Source organism: Saccopteryx leptura, chromosome 6, assembly GCF_036850995.1.
Source record: "Saccopteryx leptura isolate mSacLep1 chromosome 6, mSacLep1_pri_phased_curated, whole genome shotgun sequence".
Taxonomy (NCBI): Eukaryota; Metazoa; Chordata; class Mammalia; order Chiroptera; family Emballonuridae; genus Saccopteryx; species Saccopteryx leptura.
This window is the reverse complement of record NC_089508.1, coordinates 106,245,864-106,267,673: the sequence shown is the minus strand read 5'-3', so window position 1 is coordinate 106,267,673 and position 21,810 is coordinate 106,245,864. Positions and strand designations below refer to the sequence as shown.

The 21,810-nt window shown below is 39.1% G+C and overlaps 1 protein-coding gene across 2 annotated transcripts in view; it reads right to left on the bottom strand.

Annotated features, from left to right (window-relative positions):
- Nucleotides 1–21,810, bottom strand: part of SRP54 (signal recognition particle 54) — a 51,182-nt gene that overhangs the window by 6,530 nt on the left and 22,842 nt on the right. The window contains exons 8-15 of one of the 2 annotated variants that reach the window (XM_066388333.1): nucleotides 19,088–19,238; nucleotides 15,962–16,110; nucleotides 15,606–15,706; nucleotides 15,046–15,132; nucleotides 10,908–10,981; nucleotides 10,591–10,699; nucleotides 4,414–4,584; nucleotides 78–173 (exon numbers count right to left, since the gene is read on the bottom strand). In XM_066388333.1, coding sequence (XP_066244430.1) covers nucleotides 78–173; nucleotides 4,414–4,584; nucleotides 10,591–10,699; nucleotides 10,908–10,981; nucleotides 15,046–15,132; nucleotides 15,606–15,706; nucleotides 15,962–16,110; nucleotides 19,088–19,238 — 938 coding nt within the window. The remainder of the gene's footprint in view (nucleotides 1–77; nucleotides 174–4,413; nucleotides 4,585–10,590; nucleotides 10,700–10,907; nucleotides 10,982–15,045; nucleotides 15,133–15,605; nucleotides 15,707–15,961; nucleotides 16,111–19,087; nucleotides 19,239–21,810) is intronic. The other variant, XM_066388335.1, reaches the window with a different exon arrangement.

Sequence of the window (21,810 nt, the reverse complement as noted above, 5' to 3'; positions counted from 1 at the left end):
ATATCATAGTAGAAGGCTTATTAAAACTCAACCCTTATAAACTGTGTATTAACAACTGACAACAACTTTGTATTTACCCATGTGATGAAGAACTCTTGGGTCCATCATTTTGGCCATTTGTTGATTCAATTTTGCCATCTGTGACTGGCTCACATTCTTAGACATGTCACCACCTAAAAATAAAAAAAACATTTTGAGTCAATATAGAATGTAATACAATCAGGATATCATAGAACAGTTAATAAATTGAGTAAATAAAAAGAAAAAGTCACCTATACTCTTATGCTAAATCAATTATTTGTTTGTACATACTCCCTTCTAATCTTATCTCAACTACATACATACTTTTGAGAAAGTATAAGTGACATTCTATATTAAAAATCATTTAGTCCAACCAGGCAGTGGTGCAGTGGAGAGAGCATCGGACTGGGATGCGGAAGACCCAGGTTTGAGACCCCGAGGTCACCAGCTTGAGTGCGGGCTCATCTAGTGTGAACAAAAAGCTCAACAGCTTGGACCCAAAGTCACTGACTTGAGCAAGGGGTTACTCGATCTGCTGAAGGCCCACGGTCAAGGCACATATGAGAAAGCAATCAATGAACACCAAAGGTGTCGCAACGAAAAACTGATGATTGATGCTTCTCATCTCTCTCCGTTCCTGTCTGTCTGTCCCTATCTATCCCTCTCTCTGACTGTCTCTGTAAGAAAAAAAAAAAAATAATAATTTAGCCTGACCAGGTGGTGGCGCAGTGGATAGAGCATTGGATTGGGATATGGAGGACTCAAGTTCGAGACCCCGAGGTCGACAGCTTGAGTGCAGGCTCATCTGGTTTGAACAAGGCTCACCAGCTTGAGCCCAAGGTTGCTGACTTGAGCAAGGGGCCACTCGGTCTGCTGTAGCCCCTTGGTCAAGGCACATATGAGAAATCAATCAATGAACAACTAACTAAGGAACCACAACGAAGAATTGATGTTTCTCATCTCCCTCCCTTCCTGTCTGTCTGTCCCTTTCTCTGACTCTCTCTGTGTCTCTGCCACACACACACACACACAAAAATCATTTATGGGACTTTCTTCATGCCTAAGATTTTTCTTAATACTTTTAGTTATACCTGTGAATGAGTCACTATAAGCAAAACTATATCCAGTAGCTACTAATGTAAGCTATAACTATATTTTTAAGAGTGATATGGCAGATCACCAAAAAACTGTGTTTATAAATATGAATTGGAAAAGGCATTGGATTGCTAGTAATCGAATATGAAAGAATGAGTCTTAGACAACTTGAAAATTTGTATGTATATAAGAAACTATTAAAAATATCAAAAAGCTTCAAACAATCCAACTCCATTGATGAGTGAATTTCCACACATTTAGTCACAACTCCACAGTAAAAAAGGCAGCCAATGAAAGAGACATACTCTGGAGCTAAACAGGTAAGAGCTTTCCTTTATAGAATAGCTGCTGTGCCTAAGAGACAAAAAGCAAAAGAGATCAATGTAACAGCAATGAATCAATAAAACTGCTTCAGTAAAATTATTTATTTCAGGCCCTGGCCAGTTTGCTCAGTGGTAGAGCGTCGGTCCGGCGTATGGAAGTCCCAGGTTCGATTCCAGGTCAGGGCGTACAGGAGAAGCGCCTATCTGCTTCTCCACCCTTCCCCCTCTCCTTCCCCCCTCTCTCTCTCTCTCTTCCCCTCCCACAGCCAAGGCTCCATTGGAGCAAAAGTTGGCCCGGGCACTGAGGATGGCTCCAATTGCAGCGGAGCAACGCCCCAGATGGGTAGAGCATCGCCCCCTGGTGGGCATGCTGGGTGGATCCTGGTCAGGCACATGCGGGAGTCTGTCTGTCTACCTCTCCACTTCTCACTTCGGAAAAATACAAAAAAAAAATTATTTATTTCAAAAACATTAACTATCGTACTTCTCAGGAGCATTTGGGAAAATGAAAACCAAAGCTGCCCCTGATTTTCTGATCAAAGCAGGCTAATCTGAATAAATTATATGAACTAACAACTATGAATAAAAGAGATTTTTTTTATAAAACATGATAAAACCTGTGAAAAAGAAATCTGTATAAAATGTGAATTCTATGTTCATTGGTGAATTGACATAAGAGTTTGTTTCTGAGGAGTTAAAATTTATAAAAAAATGTTTAAGAGTTTGCTGTGACAAGGATATGCCCCATATCCAATGCCAATTTCATCTTCGTTGTACCTTTAAGTCTTTATTGAGTAATCAATGCTTAGAAAAAATCTGATTGACAGATCTGCAATAGTTTTATCAAGAACAGTCAGGGACATTTGGGAAAGATGTTAAACTGATACATGTTAATTAATCACTATCTGAAACAGCATATGATGTTAGGAATTATATAACCAAGTTTAAACATGTTTGTTAATTTTTTTTCCCTTGCCACAAAAGAGAAACTAGGACATAGCAAGCAAGGAAAATAAGTGGCAAAGACAAAAAGTGGTAAGAACTTCTTATAAATACTCATTTTTAAGAAAGATATTCATCTTTAGAGTATGCCTAATCAATAGTTTTTGAAATAATTAAGTTCACTTTAATAGTGTTTATAATATAGGAGAGAAAAATTAAGACAGGGCCAGGACAGTTGATTAACCTTTGGAAAAACAAACATTTTTTTACCTTACACAATACAGAGTAAAATAAATTTCAGATGAGACAAAAAGTAACACCTAAAATTTACATAAACCCAAAATAAGTATTAGAAAATATAGCTGACTATGCCAGCCCCCCCCCCCCGCTTCTCACTTCAGAAAAATGCAAAAAAAAAAAAAAAAAAAAAAAAAAGAAAACTGTTCGTTAAAAAATAAAAGACAAGTGAAAAACTGGGTCAGACTGGTGGTGGCAGTGGACAGAGTATCGACCTCAGACACTGAGGACCCTGAGTTCGCCAGCTTGAGCATGGGACCATTAATATGATCCCAAGGTTGCTGGCTTGAGCAAGGGGTCACTGGCTCAGCTGGAGCCCTCCCAGTAAAAGTATGTATGAGAAGCAATAGATGAACAACTAAAGTGCTGCAACTATGCATTGATGCTTCTCATCTCTGTCCCTTCTTGTCTCTCTGTCTCTCTCTCAAAAAAAGAAAAAAGTGGAGGGGGGCCCTGGCCGGTTGGCTCAGTGGTAGAGCGTCGGCCTGGCATGCAGAAGTCCTGGGTTTGATTCCCGGCCAGGGCACACAGGAGAGGCGCCCATCTGCTTCTCCACCCCTCCCCCTCTCCTTCCTCTCTGTCTCTCTCTTCCCCTCCTGCAGCTGAGGCTCCACTGGAGCAAAAGATGGCCTGGGCGCTGGGGATGGCTCCTTGGCCTCTGCCCCAGGCACTAGAGTGGCTCTGGTCGCGACAGAGCGACGCCCCGGATGGGCAGAGCATCGCCCCCTGGTGGGCGTGCCGGGTGGATCCCGATCGGGCGCATGCGGAAGTCTGTCTGACTGCCTCCCGTTTTCAGCTTCAGAAAAATACAAAAAAGTGGAGGGGGGAGATATTTGCAAACATAAAGGATTTTAAAGTTATTATAAAGAAATAATAAAGAAAATGAAGTAAACAGGAATCTTGAAAGGTGATTCACAAAGGAAATTTAAACCAGTAAATGCAAACATGTTAAAACTTGATTAGTAACCTAAAAACCAAATTTGAAAAACATTTGACCATTAAATTGGAAATATAAAATTGTTTCAAAATGTATTCAGTTATCTACTATGTTTCTGACCAAAAAGACAAAAATCCCTGGTCTCATGGAAGATGGCACAGAAAACAATGCAAGAACTGATATTGTTGAATCAGATGAATATACAACAGACAGAGAAGCAGATGAATCAGCCCAAATATCCAACATAGAAGTACTGCATTAAACAAAGATACATGCTCAACTGAAATAGTATACAGTGACTAAATGTTATATTTTGAAGATTTGACAATATGGAAAATAGTCACAATGTATCAGAAAAAAATACAAGTTAGCCTGACCAGGCGGTGGCACAGCGGACAGAGCATCGGACTGGGACGCAGAGGACCCAGGTTCAAAACACCTGGCATGTGGAGGACCCAGGTTTGAAACACCGAGGTTGTCAGCTTGAGCACAGGCTCATCCAGCTTGAGCACAGGTTCACCAGCTTGAGCACGGGGGTCACTGACTTGAGCCTAAAGGTTGCTGGCTTGAGCAAGGGATCCCTTGCTCTGCTGTAGCCCCCCGGTCAAGCCACATATGAGAAAGGAATCAATGAACAACTAAGGTACCACAACAAAGAATTGATGCTTCTCATCTCTCTCCCTTCCTATCTGTCCCTATCTGTCCCTCTCTCTGACTCTCTCTCTGTCAAAAAAAAAAAAAAAAAAATACAAGTTATATCAAATATTTTTTACAGTAGGACCCCTGGGATTAACTTACCTTTGAAAAGTCCTTTGATACCTCCCATCTTTTTTACCATCTGTGCAAATTTGGTATATTGCGTCAAAAGTTCTTGAACATCTCTCGTTGAGACTCCTGATCCTCTTGCTACTCTTTGGATTCTTCCTGGTTGCTTACTAAAAACCTTTGCACCATCTGTACTGTCAAGTTCTGCAAACAAGGGTCAATTACTTTCACTTACATACAATTTACATTCATTGTTAAAGCAGTAATGTGTAAATATCTTACACACATAAAAACAATTATAATGGTCAAACCAACAACAGCTTTAACAAATGTTATCATCTGCTCTGCTAGCCTGATTTTTAAAAGTTAAACACAATCAAAAGAATACTTATAATATTCATAAGCTATAAAATAAAAAACCAAATATATGCGTATTTACCTTACAGTTTAAGTAAAATAGAACATTCTGAAAATCTTTGAAATCCATGTCCACCCTTTCCATATCTCATTTCTATCTGCTCCTCAGAGCATGTAACAGCTAGAAGGTCTATTTCAAAAAAGAACAAATGTGCTCACCTCAGCTCTAAATACTATTAACATTTATATCATAAATTTAGGCATATAAGCAAGCAGCAGTAGGTAGTTCTACTTATAATCAATAGAATAATTGTTATATTTTCTATAATAAAGTAGTTACTACTAGTATTTTAATCCTTTCTGTAACATAAAGAATGAGTAATTCACTTTAGTGTTTTGATAACTCTTAGAATATGAGGTGCATTTCTTCTGGTGTTAGCAGCATACTGTCTCAGAAATGAGAGAGCCTTGAGTCAAATATTTATTCTGTCTGAATTTTCTATACAACATCTCCCCAACAGGTCATCTAGTCTCGATCTTAATATCCCCAGGAGAGATGACCCGCTATCTAAAATAAAGCAATTTCTGCCATCCTATTTTATATGTAATTATGGAAAATCTTTTCACATATTAAAATGAAATATGTTTGCCTGGTTCTTCTTTCTATTTGCATAAATGTCTCCTCACCAGGAACAAAGAATAAGGCTTTCAAATATTTCAGAGACACATGTCACCTATGAATTTTCTCTAGGTGACAAATATCCAACTTTTTTGACTATTCCTCCTACAACATAGTTTAGAACCCCACTTATCATCCTGACTTCCTAAATACAACTTCTAATTTGTTTCTGCTCTCTAAGCATACTGTCCAGAAGTAAACTGAAATCCAGGTGAAGTTTATTTTCCAATACAATACAAATAAAGATCAAATTGTCTCATAATAATCTTACAGTCCATTAAAACCTCCAAATCCATTTCATAAATGCAGCTTTTAAGCCACATCTTCACTATAAAATATTTAGGAACTGAGTATCATATTCCTTCCAAGCGCTCAAGTATACAGTACAAGAGAAAGAAGATAAGCTAATAACAGCACATCATGGTAAACAATACGATAGAGTTAAACAAATTGCAGAAGGAGACATAATTTAAAGAAGACTGGAAGTCAGGAAAGGCATTATGTGGTAGAGTTAAAGGTTTCTCTTGAACTGAGTAGTCTCTCCTCCCCTAATTGATTTGAGAAAGAAGGGAGGGAGAAAGGAAGGGGGAAGGGAGAGGGAGAGAGAGATAAGCATCAACTTGTTGTTCCACTTAGCTGTGTGTGCAGTCATTGGTTTACTCGTATGTTCCCTGACCACAGCCTCAGTGTACTGGGACAATGCTTTATCCATTGAGCCAGAACCTTTAAACGAGTAGTTGTCCTGAAGGACAAGATTGAATTAAGTTCAGAAGAGAAAAGAGCAAGGGATACACTAGGAAGTAGAACACAGATTCCTACAGTAATAATTGTGGGTAGAAGGAACCAAGCATGGGTAAGAAGAACTGAGAGACTTAAGAAGTTGCATAAGTAGATAAAGACAAGATTATAACAGAATTTATATGCCAGGCTTAGGAGTTTGGAATTCATCATGAAGACAATAAAAAAACACTGAAAATTTTTTGACCCCAGAACTATTTTAGAAAGACCATTCTTGTGGCAGTGAGGAAGAAAGGTTGAAAAGAAGAGTGAAAACAGAGAAAGGAAAATATTAGGAGGCTACTGTAGCAACCCAGGTAAGAAATGATGAGTGTATAAACTAATGCAGGGGATACAGTGGCAAAGAGAACAAGAAATAAATGAGAAATATTTTGGAACTAGAACTCACTAAAATCTAAGGCAATGTTAAGGTTTCTATATTCCACTTAAAAGTAGTAAAACACTTATGATACAAGTAGGTACATTAAAATAATGTTCAAATAATCCATGGGCAAGTAGAGAAGAGAAAGAAGAATAAAATCAGAGGGAACAAACAATAATAAAATGGCAGAACTAAATCCTAATATGAGTAATATATCAGTTAGATATATTATTAGAAGGTATTAAAAGAAAAAAAACACCCCAATTGCAGGCTGTTAACATGAAACTCACATTAAATATGATATAGGTAGGTTAATAAAAAGGATGGAAAAAAATACACAATGAAAAAACGGAAGGAAAATGAAAGTGGTTGTATTTATATCAAAGTACAGTGGTCCCTTGTCTATTTAGGGGGTGAGGTTCCAGAATGCTCCATGATAGGCGAAATAGCGACCTTATTTTATTATTTATATGTGTATTAAGGCTTTATAAACCCTCCCCACACTCTTATAAACCTTTCCCACACTTATTTTCCTTATTTTACCGCAAAAATAATCAAAATAATAAATATATAAAAATACCAATATACCACAAAATCCCGCAATATAGTGAAAAATTTGTGATACAAAATTAGATATATATAATTTAAAAATCCGTGACACAGTGAGACTGCAAAAAGTGAACCACGATATGGCGAGGGATGGCTATAGATCAAGAACAAAAGAGGATATTACATACATAATGATAAAAGGGTCAATTCACCAAGAAGCCATAATAATTCTAAATGTATATGCACCCAACAAAAGAGCTTCAAAATACATAAAGCAAAACTGACACAACTGAAAAAAGAAAATTTAGGCACTTCAGTAATTCTATCTCCACAATCAATAGAATCTCTAGGCAGAAAACCAACAAGAATATAAATCTAAATTGGCCCTAGTTTCTAGGTTGGGTGACTGAGGAGATAGATGGAAGTATCACCAAGAGAGAAGCATATTTTGGATCTGATATGACTCAGAAAACTTTCAAACATGAAAAAAAAAATGTCTGTCCACCATTTAGTGAACACCTAGAGAAAAGGTGATCTACAGGGTAGATTCTTAATCCAGAAAAACTGAGTTTGAAGCCCAGTCTCTCTACTCTCTAGTTAGTGATTTTAAGAAATTACTCAACCTCCTTGTATCTCAGTTTCCTAATCTGAAAAGCTAGATAACAATGGATTTTGACCCAAGAATTGTCCCTTAAGAGTTGTTATGAAAATTAATTGGGTTAATATGTTTGGGGAAAACATTTTAAATGAGAAGAATATTAAGAAACACTACCTGAGGACAAAACCCTGTACCATATAATCACTTAAGAGGTACTGAGAAAGACCCTGGCCGGTTGGCTCAGCAGTAGAGCATCGGCCTGGAATGTGGAAGTCCCGGGTTCGATTCTTGACCAGGGCACACACAGGAGAAGCGCCCATCTGCTTCTCCACCCTTATCCCTCTCCTTCCTCTCTGTCTCTCTCTTCCACTCCCACAGGCAAGGCTCCACTGGAGCAAAGTTGGCCCCGGGTGGTGAAAGTGGCTCCATGGCCTCCGTCTCAGGCGCTAGAATAGCTTTGGTCTCATTGGAACAATGCTCCAGATGGGCAGAGCATTGCCCCCTAGTGGGCATCCCAGGTGGATCCTGGTTGGGTGCATGCGGGAGTCTGTCTGTCTGCTTCCCCGCTTCTCACTTCAGAAAAAAAAAAAAAAAAAAAAAAAAAAAAGTACTGAGAAAGAAACCCATGAAGAGACTGAGTTAACAAGAAAGCTAAGGGGTAAAAATGGGAAGATAGTATAATAGAAACTAAGAAAAAAAGGTGATTAACATCCAATGTTGTATAGGTCAAGAAACAGACTATAAAGTATCCATTGGAGCAGACCAATAGGTTATTGACAATCACTGTATGATCCATCTCAGAGTAATAGCGGAGACAAAAGTCAGATTTCAATAGTTTAAAAATATAAACTGTTCTTTAAGAACCTTATCTGAAAAGAAAAATAGAATAAAAGCATAAGGGAGAAGCCTAGAATATGTGAGTTTAAGAATATTTATATGCTGATGAAGAAAATAAGTCAGTACATTTGAAGAGACTAGAGATACAGAAAATAACTTTATTGATGTTGAGAGATCCTTGAAAAAACTTAAAGAATGGTTAGCAAAAGATAAAAAGAATTCAATGCCGCCTGACCAGGTGGTGGCGCAGTGGATAGAGCGTCGAACTGGGATGCAGAGGACCCAGGTTCGAGACCCTGAGGTCGCCAGCTTGAGTGCGGGCTCATCTGGTTTGAGCAAAAGCCCACCAGCTTGAACCCAAGGTCGATAGCTCCAGCAAGGGGCTACTTGGTCTGCTGAAGGCTCGCGGTCAAGGCACATATGAGAAAGCAATCAATGAACAACTAAGGTGTTGCAACGCGCAATGAAAAACTAATGATTCGCCTGACCAGGCAGTGGCGCAGTGGATAGAACGTTGGACTGGGATGCAGAGGACCCAGGTTCGAGACACTGAGGTTGCCAGCTTGAGTGCAGGCTCATCTGGTTTGAGCAAAAAGCCCACCAGCTTGAACCCAAGGTCACTGGCTCCAGCAAAGGGTTACTCAGTCTGCTGAAGGCCCGTGGTCAAGGCACATATGAGAAAGCAATCAATGAACAACTAAGGTGTTGCAATGCGCAATGGAAAACAAATGATTGATGCTTCTCATCTCTCTCCGTTTCTGTCTGTCTGTCCCTGTCTAGCCCTCTCTCTGACTCACTCCCTGTCTCTGTAAAAAAAAAAAAAAAAAGAATTCAATGCCAAAAGCCTGTATTTCTTTGTAAATAAGGCCAGAAGTCAAGCAGTAAAGAAGAGGGCCTTAAAAAAAGGGTATGTTTGGTATACCTGCTGGATTGAATCAAAAAAGTTGCTTAAAAAAGGAGTCATGGGACTAGAAATGCTAATGGAATGAAGACCAGATGAAAGACCTAAAGTACAGAAGGCAGTGATAATAAAGGATTAGAGATAGAGCAATGAATGTATTTTACCTGAGAAGCCGGAAAAGTAAACAAAATGCAAACATTGCTTAAACTATCCCTCTCTTATAAATCCCATTTCATTTTAGCATATTAGAGCTCTGAAGAGACTTCCAATAAATAAACTTGGTTGTTTTTTTTTGTTTTGTTTTTTGACAGAGACAGAGAGAGGAACAGATAGGGACAGAAAGACAGGAAGAAAGAGAGATGAGAAGCATCAGCTGCTAGTTGTAGCACCTTAGTTGTTCATTGACTGTTTTCTCATATATGCCTTGACCTGGGGGCTACAGCAGAGCGAGTGACCCTTTGTTCAAGCCAGTGACTTTGGGCTTCAAGTTAGCAACCATGGGATCACAGATATGACCCCACATTCAAGCGAGCAACCCCTCGCTCAAGCTGGTGACCTCAGGGTTTTGAACCTGGGTTCTCCACGTCCCGGTCTGATGCTCTATCCACTGTGCCACCACCTGATCAGGCTAGTTGTTCTTTTATAACCCAGCATTCCATCAAATTTATTTGACTACAGAACTACCCTACTTTTTTCTTAATTTTTCCATTGATTTGAGAAAAAGAGAAGGGGTGGGGAAGAGAGAAGAGAATGGGGAAAGAAAGAGGGGGAAGTGGAAAAGAGAGAAAGAAGAATCAACTTATTGTTCTATTTAGTTGTTCCATTTAATTGTTCACTCACTGGTTGATCCTCCTATGTGCCCTGACTGGGGACTGAACCTGTGACTTCAGTGTGCAGGGACAACATTCTATCCATTGAGCCACCTAGCCAAATTCAGAGAAGCACTATACTAGACTTTTCTCTCAGTGAATTCCATCTACTAATCATTAACCTTTGAGTAAGAGCTTTCAAACAAATATAAATCTACCTAATAAAAGTCTTGTAATTTAAGTCTTTCCCCATCTTGTCCTCAAGACCATAGTAAAACTCTCAACTTGTTGAAATTCAAAACAAGTAATCTAATATCTTACCTTGATCATTCATACTATCCATTATGGTCATTAATTTTTTTAGCCTTGCCATTGATTCCTGTTCATTTCCTTTGCTCATAAAATCTGTTCCAAAACCAGGGATCATCCCCTAAGACAGATATATTTAAACATAAAATCAATAATAGCTTGAGATTGTTCACAGTGTTGACATTTAATTATTGGCTTTAATATTGACACTAAGGTCTTAAAGTATGTATTTTACCCAAATATTAACAGTAATTAAAGGAAGGGCATCTGTTCTTAAAATTTTAATAAAGAATAAAAGAAGTTAGGAAAAACTTTTTAGGGTAACTAACCAAGATTTGACTGAAGGGGCCCATTTTCATGATATTTTGAAATTGTTCATACATGTCTCGCAACGTAAACTGACCTGAAATACAATAAAAGTGAGTCAGATATATTCAAGAATGTACAGTTCATTTAATAAAACTAATCTTTTCCTTAATTGTGGATTCATCTTTATTTCTTTTTTTAAAACTTATTTAATGATTTTTATTTAGAGAGAGTGGGGGGGGGGGCAGACAAACAGAGAAACATCTATCTGTTTCTGTATGTGCCCTGACCAGAAATCGAAATGACAATTTTTGTGTATTGGGACAATGCTCGAACTCAGCCATCCGGCCAGGGCAATCATGGGTTCATCTTGAAGCACACTTATGAAATATCCAATCAATAAATATTCACTGAGCAGTTACTATGTGCAAGATGATAGAATGAATGCAGTGGAGAATATACAGATACACAGATCCTATTCTAAAGAAACTTACACTCTATCAGAGAAAATGGAATAAAAAAATTCACAAGAAACTTGAAAACAAGGCAGAAAAACTGTACCTACTAGAATGACTAAAATTAAAAACTTTGACAATACCCAAAGTTAAAGAAGATGTGGAGCCCACAACAATCTTGAGAAAGGACAAAGCTGGAGAAATCATACTACCTGATATCAAACTATACAGGGCTATAATAATCAAAATAGTAAGGTCCTGACAAAAAAACAGCCATATAGATCAATGGAACAGAACAGAGTAACCAGAAATAAACCCACATCTCTATGGTCAATTAATATTTGACAAAGTAGGCAAGAACATACAATGGGGTAAAGATAGTCTATTTAATAAATGGTGTTGGGAAAATTGGACAGATACATGCAAAATAATGAAACTAGACCACCTTTTTACACCATACACAAGAATAAACTCAAAATGAATTAGACTTAAATGTTAGACTTGAAACCATAAAAATCATAGAAGAAAACATAGGCAGTAAAATCTCAGTTCTCATAGCAATACTTTTTTTCTGATATATCCCGAGGCAAGAGTAACAATAGAAAAAATAAATAAATGGGACATCAAACTAAAAAGTTTCTGAACAGCAAAGGAAACCATCAAAAAATAAAAAGACAATCCATTCAGTGGGAGAACATATTCATCAATGATACATCTGATAAGGGGTTAACATCCAAAGTTTATTAAAAACTTATAAAACTCAAGACCAAAAAACCCAAACAATCCAATTTAAAAAATGGTCAAGAGCCTGAACAGATACTTTCCCAAAGAGAACATACAGATAAAAAATCGACATATGAAAAGATGTTAGAGTCATTAATCATCAGAGAGATGCAAATTAAAACTACAATGATATCACCTCACACTTGCCAGAATGGCTATCATCAATAAACCACTAAACAGTAAGTATTGGCATAAATGTGGAGAAAAGGAAATGTTTGTGCACTGTTGATGGAAATGCAGATTCATGCAGCCACTGTGGAAAGCAGTATGGAGTTATCTCAAAAAATTAAAAATAGAACTGCCTGATGAACCAGCAATTCCACTTTTGGAAATGCATCCGAAGATACCCGAAACAGTGATTCAAAAGAATATAGGCCCCCTATGTTCATTGCAGCAGCATTATTTACAATAGCCAAGATTTGGAAGCAGCTCAAGTGCCAATTAGTAGATGAGTGAATAAAAAAGCTGGAGTACACAATGGAATACTACTCAGCCATAAAAAGGAAGGAAATCTTACCCTTTGCAACAGCATGGGTGGACCTGGAGAGCATTATGCTAAGTAAAATAAGCCAGTCAGAGAAAAACAAGTACCATATGATTTCACTTATATGTGGAATCAAATGAACAAAGCAAAAAAAAAAAAAAAAAGATGTGGAACAAGCAGAACTTTCATATATTGCTGGAGAGAATGTAAAATAACAAAAACACTTTAGATGATTATTTGGGAGTTTCTTAAACAGCTTAATTGTCCATGAATGGGAAAATGGATAGACTGTGGATGATACACCACTTAGCCATAAAAGAACAGGCTACAGGTAAGTAAAACTACATGGACGAATATAAAAAATATTATGCTGAGTTAAAGAAACCAGATGAGGAAAAAAAAAAGGACAGACCATAGAATTCCTACGATATGATATACTGGGAAGGGTAATAAACTTACTGGAGTAATGGAAATATTGTTTCGTGATGGAGTATGAATTATTGTGCATTTGTCAAAACTGATAGAATAATATCTTATGATCAGAGCATTTCATTATATGCAAATTAACTTCAATTAAAAAAAAAATAGAATTAACAAGACAGGGGAGAAAAAGTACTTTCTATTTATGTCCTAAAGATATAAATGGAAAAGGTATTTGACTTTTAGCATTCTGAATTTGAAGTGGCAGTACAATATCTTTAAAAAGAAATGTACCAGTAGGCAGCTAAAAACTCAGAATTAAACGGTGGTAGAGAAGATTAAAGCTGAAATACGTATCTGGCCATTACACAGAAGAGACAACTGAACCTACGATAATATAGGAAATCCACTTTCATGGAACCCAAGTAAAAAGTCTGAAAATAGAAAAGGCAAATAACACCATTAACTATTGGGAACCAAGGAAAAAGAAAGATCACTACATTTGAAAATTAGGAGGTCCTTGGTGACCTCAGATATAAATAAGATGTTAAGAGTAGAAGCAAAATGCAGAGAGATGTAAGGAATGACCAGGAGTCAGAAAGTACACTGACTAGGAGTATTTTACCCACTTTAGTGTGGTGGTGAAAGCAGTGGTAGGGCTAGTTAAGATAGTAGAAGGCAGGGGGACAGAATCAGGCACTAAAGGAGAGATTCTTTCATTCAACAAGTATTTACTAAAGACCAACTGAGTGCCAGAAACTGAAGTAGATACTGTGAACATAAAACATGAAAAATATAGCTGTGAAATCTCCCTTCTTCTTCAAGCAGGGAAGACATCAAATAATTGGGATGAGTAATACAACAATTACAGGGTGCGATGGAAATAAACATCAAAAGATTCTACTTAGCCTAGGAAGCAGGTAAGTAGTCGCTGAAGGACATTTAGGGAGAAACCTGAAGTATGAGCAGAATTAGCCAGTTTGGCTGAGGAGAGGAGGGTAGAAGTAGAAAGAAGAGAAGATACCTAACAGGCAACTAGCAAGGGCAAAGGCCCAGAGCTGAGGGCTGGCAATATACCTTTGAGACACCGAGAGAAATTCAGCATGACCGGCACATGGAATGCTAAGAACAGTGTTGAAACATGCCATGGAAGAGGTGGGCTAGATTGCAGTCATTTTAAAACATTCTAAGGGCAATGGGAAGCTAATGAAAAGATCCTAAGAAAGGTAGTAATGGGATCAGATTTGCATTTTGAAAGAACATTTTGGCTGCAATATAAAAAATAGATCCAAAGGGGAATAGTATAAGAAGCTAGAAGATGTTAAAAGACAGAACAGTCTCACCAGGTGGTGGCACATTGGATATAGCATTGAACTGGGACACAGAGAACCCAGGTTTGAAACACAGAGGTTGCCGGCATGAGCGCGGGCTCATCTGGCTTGAGCACAAGCTCACCAGCTTGAGTGAGGGGTTGCTGGCTTGAGTGTGGGATCACAGACATGACTCTATGGCCGCTGGCTTGAACCCAAGGTCACTAGCTTGAGCAAGGGGTCACTCGCTCTACTGGAACCCCCTGGTGAAAGCACACATGAGAAAGCAATCAATGAACAACTAAGGTGCCGCAATGAAGAATTGATGCTTCTCATCTCTCTCTCTTCCTGTCTGTCTATCCCTATCTGTCCCTCTCTCTGTTTCTGTCACAAAATATAAATAAATAAAAATTGTAAGTAAACAAACAGAATAGAAGAGAATGTTCTAACTTTTAACCTGTTTTACTTCAAGGAACCCAATGAAAGCCTCAATTTTAACTTCAAGACAATTTAATTACAAGAAAAAATAAAACGTAATTTTATAATTGCTCAGATGTCTGAGGTTTTGCATATAACTCACCTAAAAAATAAACACTTGAGGAACTGACTTTAGCAACAGATTTATCATTTCAAACAAATTAATACTAGTTTTATTAAAAAGAAATCAAGAGAAGATATCTGAGAGAAAATGCTTTGGCTACTCATATACCATGTTTCAACTTCTCTATAAGTGCTTCATTGTCATCCAACTTCAACTCGTTGACTTTATCTATCAGTCCTTCAATGTCACCCATACCTAGAATACCCCAAAAAATAAAATTAGCAATAGCATACTTGCTTTACATTACACAGAATACATGCACATGCACAATTACCCTGTGAGATAGGCAGGTTGCTATTTCTATTTCACTTTATAGGTGAGAAAACTGAAGCTAGAGAGATTAAGTGGTAAAGCAGGGACTCTGGCTGAGGGTTGAATTTCAAATTCCAAGCTCCCTCTAATACCTGAAGACATTACAAAAGTTTTACCACTGCTGTTACTACAACCACGTATATTTCCAAGAACCTGCCATCTAATAGCTCATGTTACCACTCTCTACACAGGAAGCAGATAACCATCATCCCTATTTTACTGGTGAGGAAAATAAATCATAGAAGAAAATGATTTCCTGAAGTAGGTACTGAGAGCATAGAATAAAAATACTAAACTGCCCTTAAATATCCATGCTATTTCTTGAAGGTTTTTGTGTATCCCACCACCATACATACCAAGAAGTTTGCTGATAAAAGGCTGTGTTTTGAAGGGTTCAAAGTCATCTATATGTTCCCCTGTACCAATGAAAATAATTGGACTTTTTGTGGCAGCAACTCTGCAAAAATAAAACAAATAACTCGCATATTTCAAAGTTAATTAGACAAAGGTACATAGCTCAAGTTTCTTTTAACTAGTTAAAACAGAACTATATATCAGAGGGACTCTAAAATTGTTTCTACTTAAAGTTCTTTTATAGGCCATATTAAGTCCATTATTGGAATATATTTTAAATGATCAATAAGAAAGCCAAAAACACACACACACACCATATAAGCATAAGACGTAGGACAAGAGCATCAATGATACTTACGCACTGAGTGCACCACCTCCTTTTGCATGGCCATCAAGTTTTGTCACTATTACTGAGGCTACATCTACTTTATCTTTAAAAGCTTTAGCCTGAGCTTCACAAGCCTGTCCAATGGAGGCATCCATCACATAAACAATGTTATCAGGTTGCTAGAAAATTTAAATAGGAAAGATAAATAATTTTCCTGATTTTCAGCAATTTCATCATTAGAAACTATACAAAATATTTATTATAAATAATTACTCATTCAATCAATAAATATTGAGGAAGCACTAATTATTAGGCACTATTTAGGTACTAATACAAAGAAATGAACAAGAAAGTCCCTGTCCTCATGAGACTTACATTCTACTCAGAGGAGACTGGTATTAATAGGCAAATAAACATTTCGTATGTACCACAATTAAAATAGAATAGAGAATGTCATTTTTGAGGTGTGAGAGACTTCTTTAATAGGGTAGTCAGGGAAGGCCTCCCTGGAGGTAACATTTGAGCCAAAACCTCAATAAACAGAAAAAAGTTATATAAAGATCTGGAAGAACTACATTCTAGACAAAAAGAACAAAAAAGTAAAGCAGAGAATATTAAAACGTAGAAGAGTGTACATGGAAACCAAAATAAATAAAATAGAGATGAAGATATTTCCCTAGCCCTGTTCAAGTGGGTCAAAAAAAATAGCATTGCAGCCTGACCTGTGGTGGCGCAGTGGATAAAGTGTCGACCTGGAAATGTTGAGGTCGCCAGTTTGAAACCCTGGGTTTGCCTGGTCAAGGCACATATGGGAGTTGATGCTTCCAGCTCCTCTCCCCTTCTCCCTCTCTGTCTCTCTCTCTCTCCCTCTATCTCTCCTCTCTAAAAATGAATAATAATAATAAGAAGAAAGGCATTGCTATAAAGAAGCTTATGGCCCTGGCCAGTTGGCTTAACACTTGAGTGTCAGCCTGGCATGTGGAAGTCCCAGGTTTGATTCTCAGTCAGGGCACAGAGGAGAAGTGACTATCTGCTTCTATACCCCCTTTTCCCCTCCCACAGCCATGGCTTGAATGAGCAAGCTGGCCCTGGATGCTGAGGATGGCTCCATGGCCTCACCTCAGGTGCTAAAATAGCTCAGTTGCCAAGCAATGGGACAGTGGCCCCAGATGGGCAGAACATCAGCCTGAGACAGGGGCTGCTGGGTGGATCCTGTTGGGGTGCATGTGGGAGTCTGTCTCTCCACCTCCCTGCCTCCCACTTGATTTAAAATAAAAAAAAAGAGGCCCTGGCCAGTTGGCTCAGTAGTAGAGCATTGGCCCGGTATGTGAAAGTCCCTGGTTCAATTCCCAGTCAGGGCACATAGGAGATGCACCCATCTGCTTCTCCACCCTTCCACCCTCTCCTTTCTCTCTATCTCTCTCTTTCCCTCCCGCAGCCAAGGCTCCATTGGGGCAAAGTTAGCCTGGGTGCTAAACATGGCTGCATGGCCTCTGCCTCAGGCGCTAGAATGGCTCCATTCGCAACGGAGCAATGCCCCAAATGGGCAGAGCATCGCCCCGGAGTGGGCATGTTGGGTGGATCCCGATTGGGTGCATGTGGTAGTCTGTCTGTCTGCTTCCCCGCTTCTCACTTCAGAAAAATACAAGAAAAAAAAGAAAAAGGAAAAGAAAAAGAAACCTATTAGCATTAACTATTAACAAAAGAATCACTTCCGCCCTGGCTGGTTGGCTCAGCGGTAGAGTGTCGGCCTGGCGTGCGGGGGACCCAGGTTCGATTCCCGGCCAGGGCACATAGGAGAAGCGCCCATTTGCTTCTCCACCCCCCACCCCCTCCTTCCTCTCTGTCTCTCTCTTCCCCTCCCGCAGCCAAGGCTCCATTGGAGCAAAGATGGCCCGGGCGCTGGGGATGGCTCCTTGGCCTCTGCCCCAGGCGCTAGAGTGGCTCTGGTCGCAGCAAAGCGACGCCCCGGAGGGGCAGAGCATCGCCCCCTGGTGGGCAGAGCGTCGCCCCTGGTGGGCGTGCCGGGTGGATCCCGGTCGGGCGCATGCGGGAGTCTGTCTGACTGTCTCTCCCCATTTCCAGCTTCAGAAAAATACAAAAAAAAAAAAAAAAAAAAAAAGAATCACTTCCTCTACCCCAATGGTACATGGGTTTGAAATGTGCTACAGATTACCTATAAACTACCTGTCCTCCCAAAATTTATTTATTTATTTATTTATTTTTAAAATTTTTTTACACAGACAGAGAAAGTCAGAGAGAGGAATAGATAGGGACAGACCGACAGGAACAGAGAAAGATAAGAAGCATCAATCATCAGGTTTTCTTTGCGACACCTTAGTTGTTCATTGATCGCTTTCTCATAGGTGCCTTGACTGTGGGGCTACAGCAGACCGAGTAACCCCTTGCTCGAGCCAGCGACCTTGGGTCCAAGCTGGTGAGCTTTGCTCAAACCAGATGAGCCTGTGCTCAAGCTGGTGACCTCGGGGTCTCAAACCTGGGTCCTCCGCATCCCAGTTTGACGCTCTATCCACTGCGCCACCGCCTGGTCAGGCACTTCCATCAAATTTTAAAGAGACACTAAATGATGATTAATATTTTGAAATGCATCATCTTGAAAATTTCTGAAATCCATTTAAATGTTTCTAATTTAATTTAAGTATTTACAGAAAGGAAATTCAATAGTTATTAAAGATTAATTCTTAAATTTTTTTTTTTTTTAGATTTTATTTATTCGTTTAAGAGAGAGAGAGAGAGAGAGAGAGAGAGGAGTGAAGGGGGAAAGGAGCAGGAAGTATCAACTCCCATATGTGCCTTGACCAGGCAAGCCCAGGGTTTTGAACTGGGGACCTCACTGTTCCAGGTTGACACTTTATCCACTGCGCCATCACAGGTCAGGCCCATTATTTTTTCTCATACATACTAATAAGATGAATGAGACAGGAAATTATTTTTCTGATACTTGCTCATAAAAATTTCATATTTAATGTAGAGAGGATTAAGTCCTTATCATATAGATGGAGGTGCCCAAAACAAAAATAAATAACTTAGAATCTGTCTTCCAGGCAAAAAATAATTTATACAAAGCATAAATTCAATCAGGGTTTACAATGAAAGTAACTAAACTCTTTATAATGTTAAATTAAAGCAACTTACTATAGCATTAGCAACTTGAAGCATTTCTTCAAACAAAGAGTCTTCCTGTTTATGACGGCCACTTGTATCAACAATAATAATTTCAAAATTTTCATTTTTGAATTTCTCCACTCCTTCAGAGGCAATGATAACAGGATCCATTTCCGTATAGCTATTTAAGATGAACAAATGATTTAACACCCACAACAGCAAAACTTCCAAATACTAACTATAAGGAAATTGTTATATACCTTTAATCTACTCTGGAAAAGTCATAATGATCTCAATTTCAATTGAGAAGATAAAATCTAGTAAGTGTCAAAAATAGTAATTTACTTCTAGATCAGCATGTAGTATCCAGTTTTTCAACTACAAAATCCTGTATGATCCTCCTGCATGTCTTTTCTTAGTTGTGTTTCCCTTAATTTTTTTAATACAGTAATTGAATTTATATTACCTTGTGCTTCACACATTTTCTTTAATACAGTAATTGAATTTGTGTTACAAAATGTTTCACACATGCTTTTTCATTTAACACCCTTTTGTAGACATTACAAAAACTATTAAATCTCCCTGTACATGACTTTTAGTCTATACAGCATTCCATCAGATGGTTATTCTATCATTTAAGGTTTCTCCAATTTCTACTGTAGGCCATTTAAGGTTTTTCCAATTTCTTGGTATTAAAAATATAGCCAATATGAGAAGTACATTAATATTGTTTCTTTGAAATTGTTATGACACACTTCTACAGGTTAAACTTGAATAAAGTGGTCTGATCATTTAGACTTTTGGTTTTTAAAATGAAAATGTCAACCTGACCAGGTGGTGGCACAATGGATAGAGGAGCATCAGCCTGGGATGCTGAGGAGCCAGGTTTGAAGCCCTGAGGTCACCAGCTTGAACACTGGCTCATCTGGCTTAAGCACGGCCTTATCCAACTTGAGTGGGGGATCATAGATATGACCCCAAGGTCGCTGGTTTGAGCACGGGCTTACCAGCTTGAGTGTGAGTCACTGGCTTGAGCAAGGGGTCACTGGCTCAGCTGGAGCTCTCAGGTAAAGGCACATATGAAAAGCAATCAATGAACATCTACGAGTGCCACAACTCCAAGTCGATGCTTCTCACCTCTCTCCTTTCCTATCTGTCTATCTCTGTCTGTCTCTCTCAAACAAATAAATGTTCATCTGCTAGGCTGAATCAGAGGAGTCATGTTATAGTAATAAAAGTTAACAAAAAACGGCCTAGCGTGCGGAGGACCCGGGTTCGATTCCTGGCCAGGGCACACAGGAGAAGCGCCCATTTGCTTCTCCACCCCTCCGCCGCGCTTTCCTCTCTGTCTCTCTCTTCCCCTCCCGCAGCCAAGGCTCCACTGGAGCAAAGATGGCCCGGGCGCTGGGGATGGCTCTGTGGCCTCTGCCTCAGGCGCTAGAGTGGCTCTGGTCGCAACATGGCGACGCCCAGGATGGGCAGATTATCGCCCCCTGGTGGGCAGAGCGTAGCCCCTGGTGGGCGTGCCGGGTGGATCCCGGTCGGGCGCATGCGGGAGTCTGTCTGACTGTCTCTCCCCGTTTCCAGCTTCAGAAAAATGAAAAAAAAAAAAAAAAAAAAAAAAAAAAAAAAGTTAACAAAAAAAAAGTTAACAATTTATTAAGTATACCCCCACATTGTCCCAGGAAGGATATAAGCTGTAAGTATATTATTAAAATGTAGATTAAGAAATTATGATTCTATCAATAAAAATTTTCTGATTTTAAATATGCAAGGACTATCAAATAACTTTCCATGCAAAATACAAAATTAAGAGTTTAGATAGGGTGACGAAGTTATTCTTAATACTCAATATTTTCATATATCTTATTGTGAAATCTACAATCACTTGGATTATTCTCCTTGACTGCTCAACATCCATGTTAACTTTTTAGTTGTATGTGTGAAGAAAACAAAAGGAATGTTCTCTTTTGATTTAGTACTCTTTGGCATTCAGTGGTCGGCAAACTGCGGCTCACGAGTCACATGTGGCTCTTTGGCTCCTTAAGTGCGGCTCTTGGGTCAGCTTAGGAGTACCCTAATTAACTTAATAACAATGTACCTATCTATATAGTTTAAGTTTAAAAAATTTGGCTCTCAAAAGAAATTTCAATCGTTGTACTGTTGATATTTGGCTGTGCTAACTAATGAGTTTGCCGACCACTGGCATAGATTAACTTCTACAGAATAGCTGTAATTTCAAATCATTGCAATGCAATGTAAGAAAATGCTTTAAAAATTAGAATTTAGTCAAATGAGCTGTTTTTTTTTTTTTTTTTTTTGTACTTTTCTGAAGCTGGAAACGGGGAGGCAGTCAGACAGACTCCCGCATGCGCCCGACCGGGATCCACCCGGCATGCCCACCAGGGGGCGATGCTCTGCCCATCTGGGGCGTCGCTCTGTCGCGACCAGAGCCACTCTAGCGCCTGGGGCAGAGGCCAAGGAGCCATCCCCAGCGCCCGGGCCATCTTTGCTCAAATGGAGCTTAGGCTGCGGGAGGGGAAGAGAGAGACAGAGAGGAAGGAGAGGGGGAGGGGTGGAGAAGCAGATGGGCGCCTCTCCTGTGTGCCCTGGCCGGGAATCGAACCCGGGACTTCTGCACGCCAGGCTGACGCTCTACCACTGAGCCAACCGGCCAGGGCCAAATGAGCTATTTTTAAAATTACTGAATTGTAATGAAATCTTTACCATTCACATCCTTGCCTTCCTCCTTC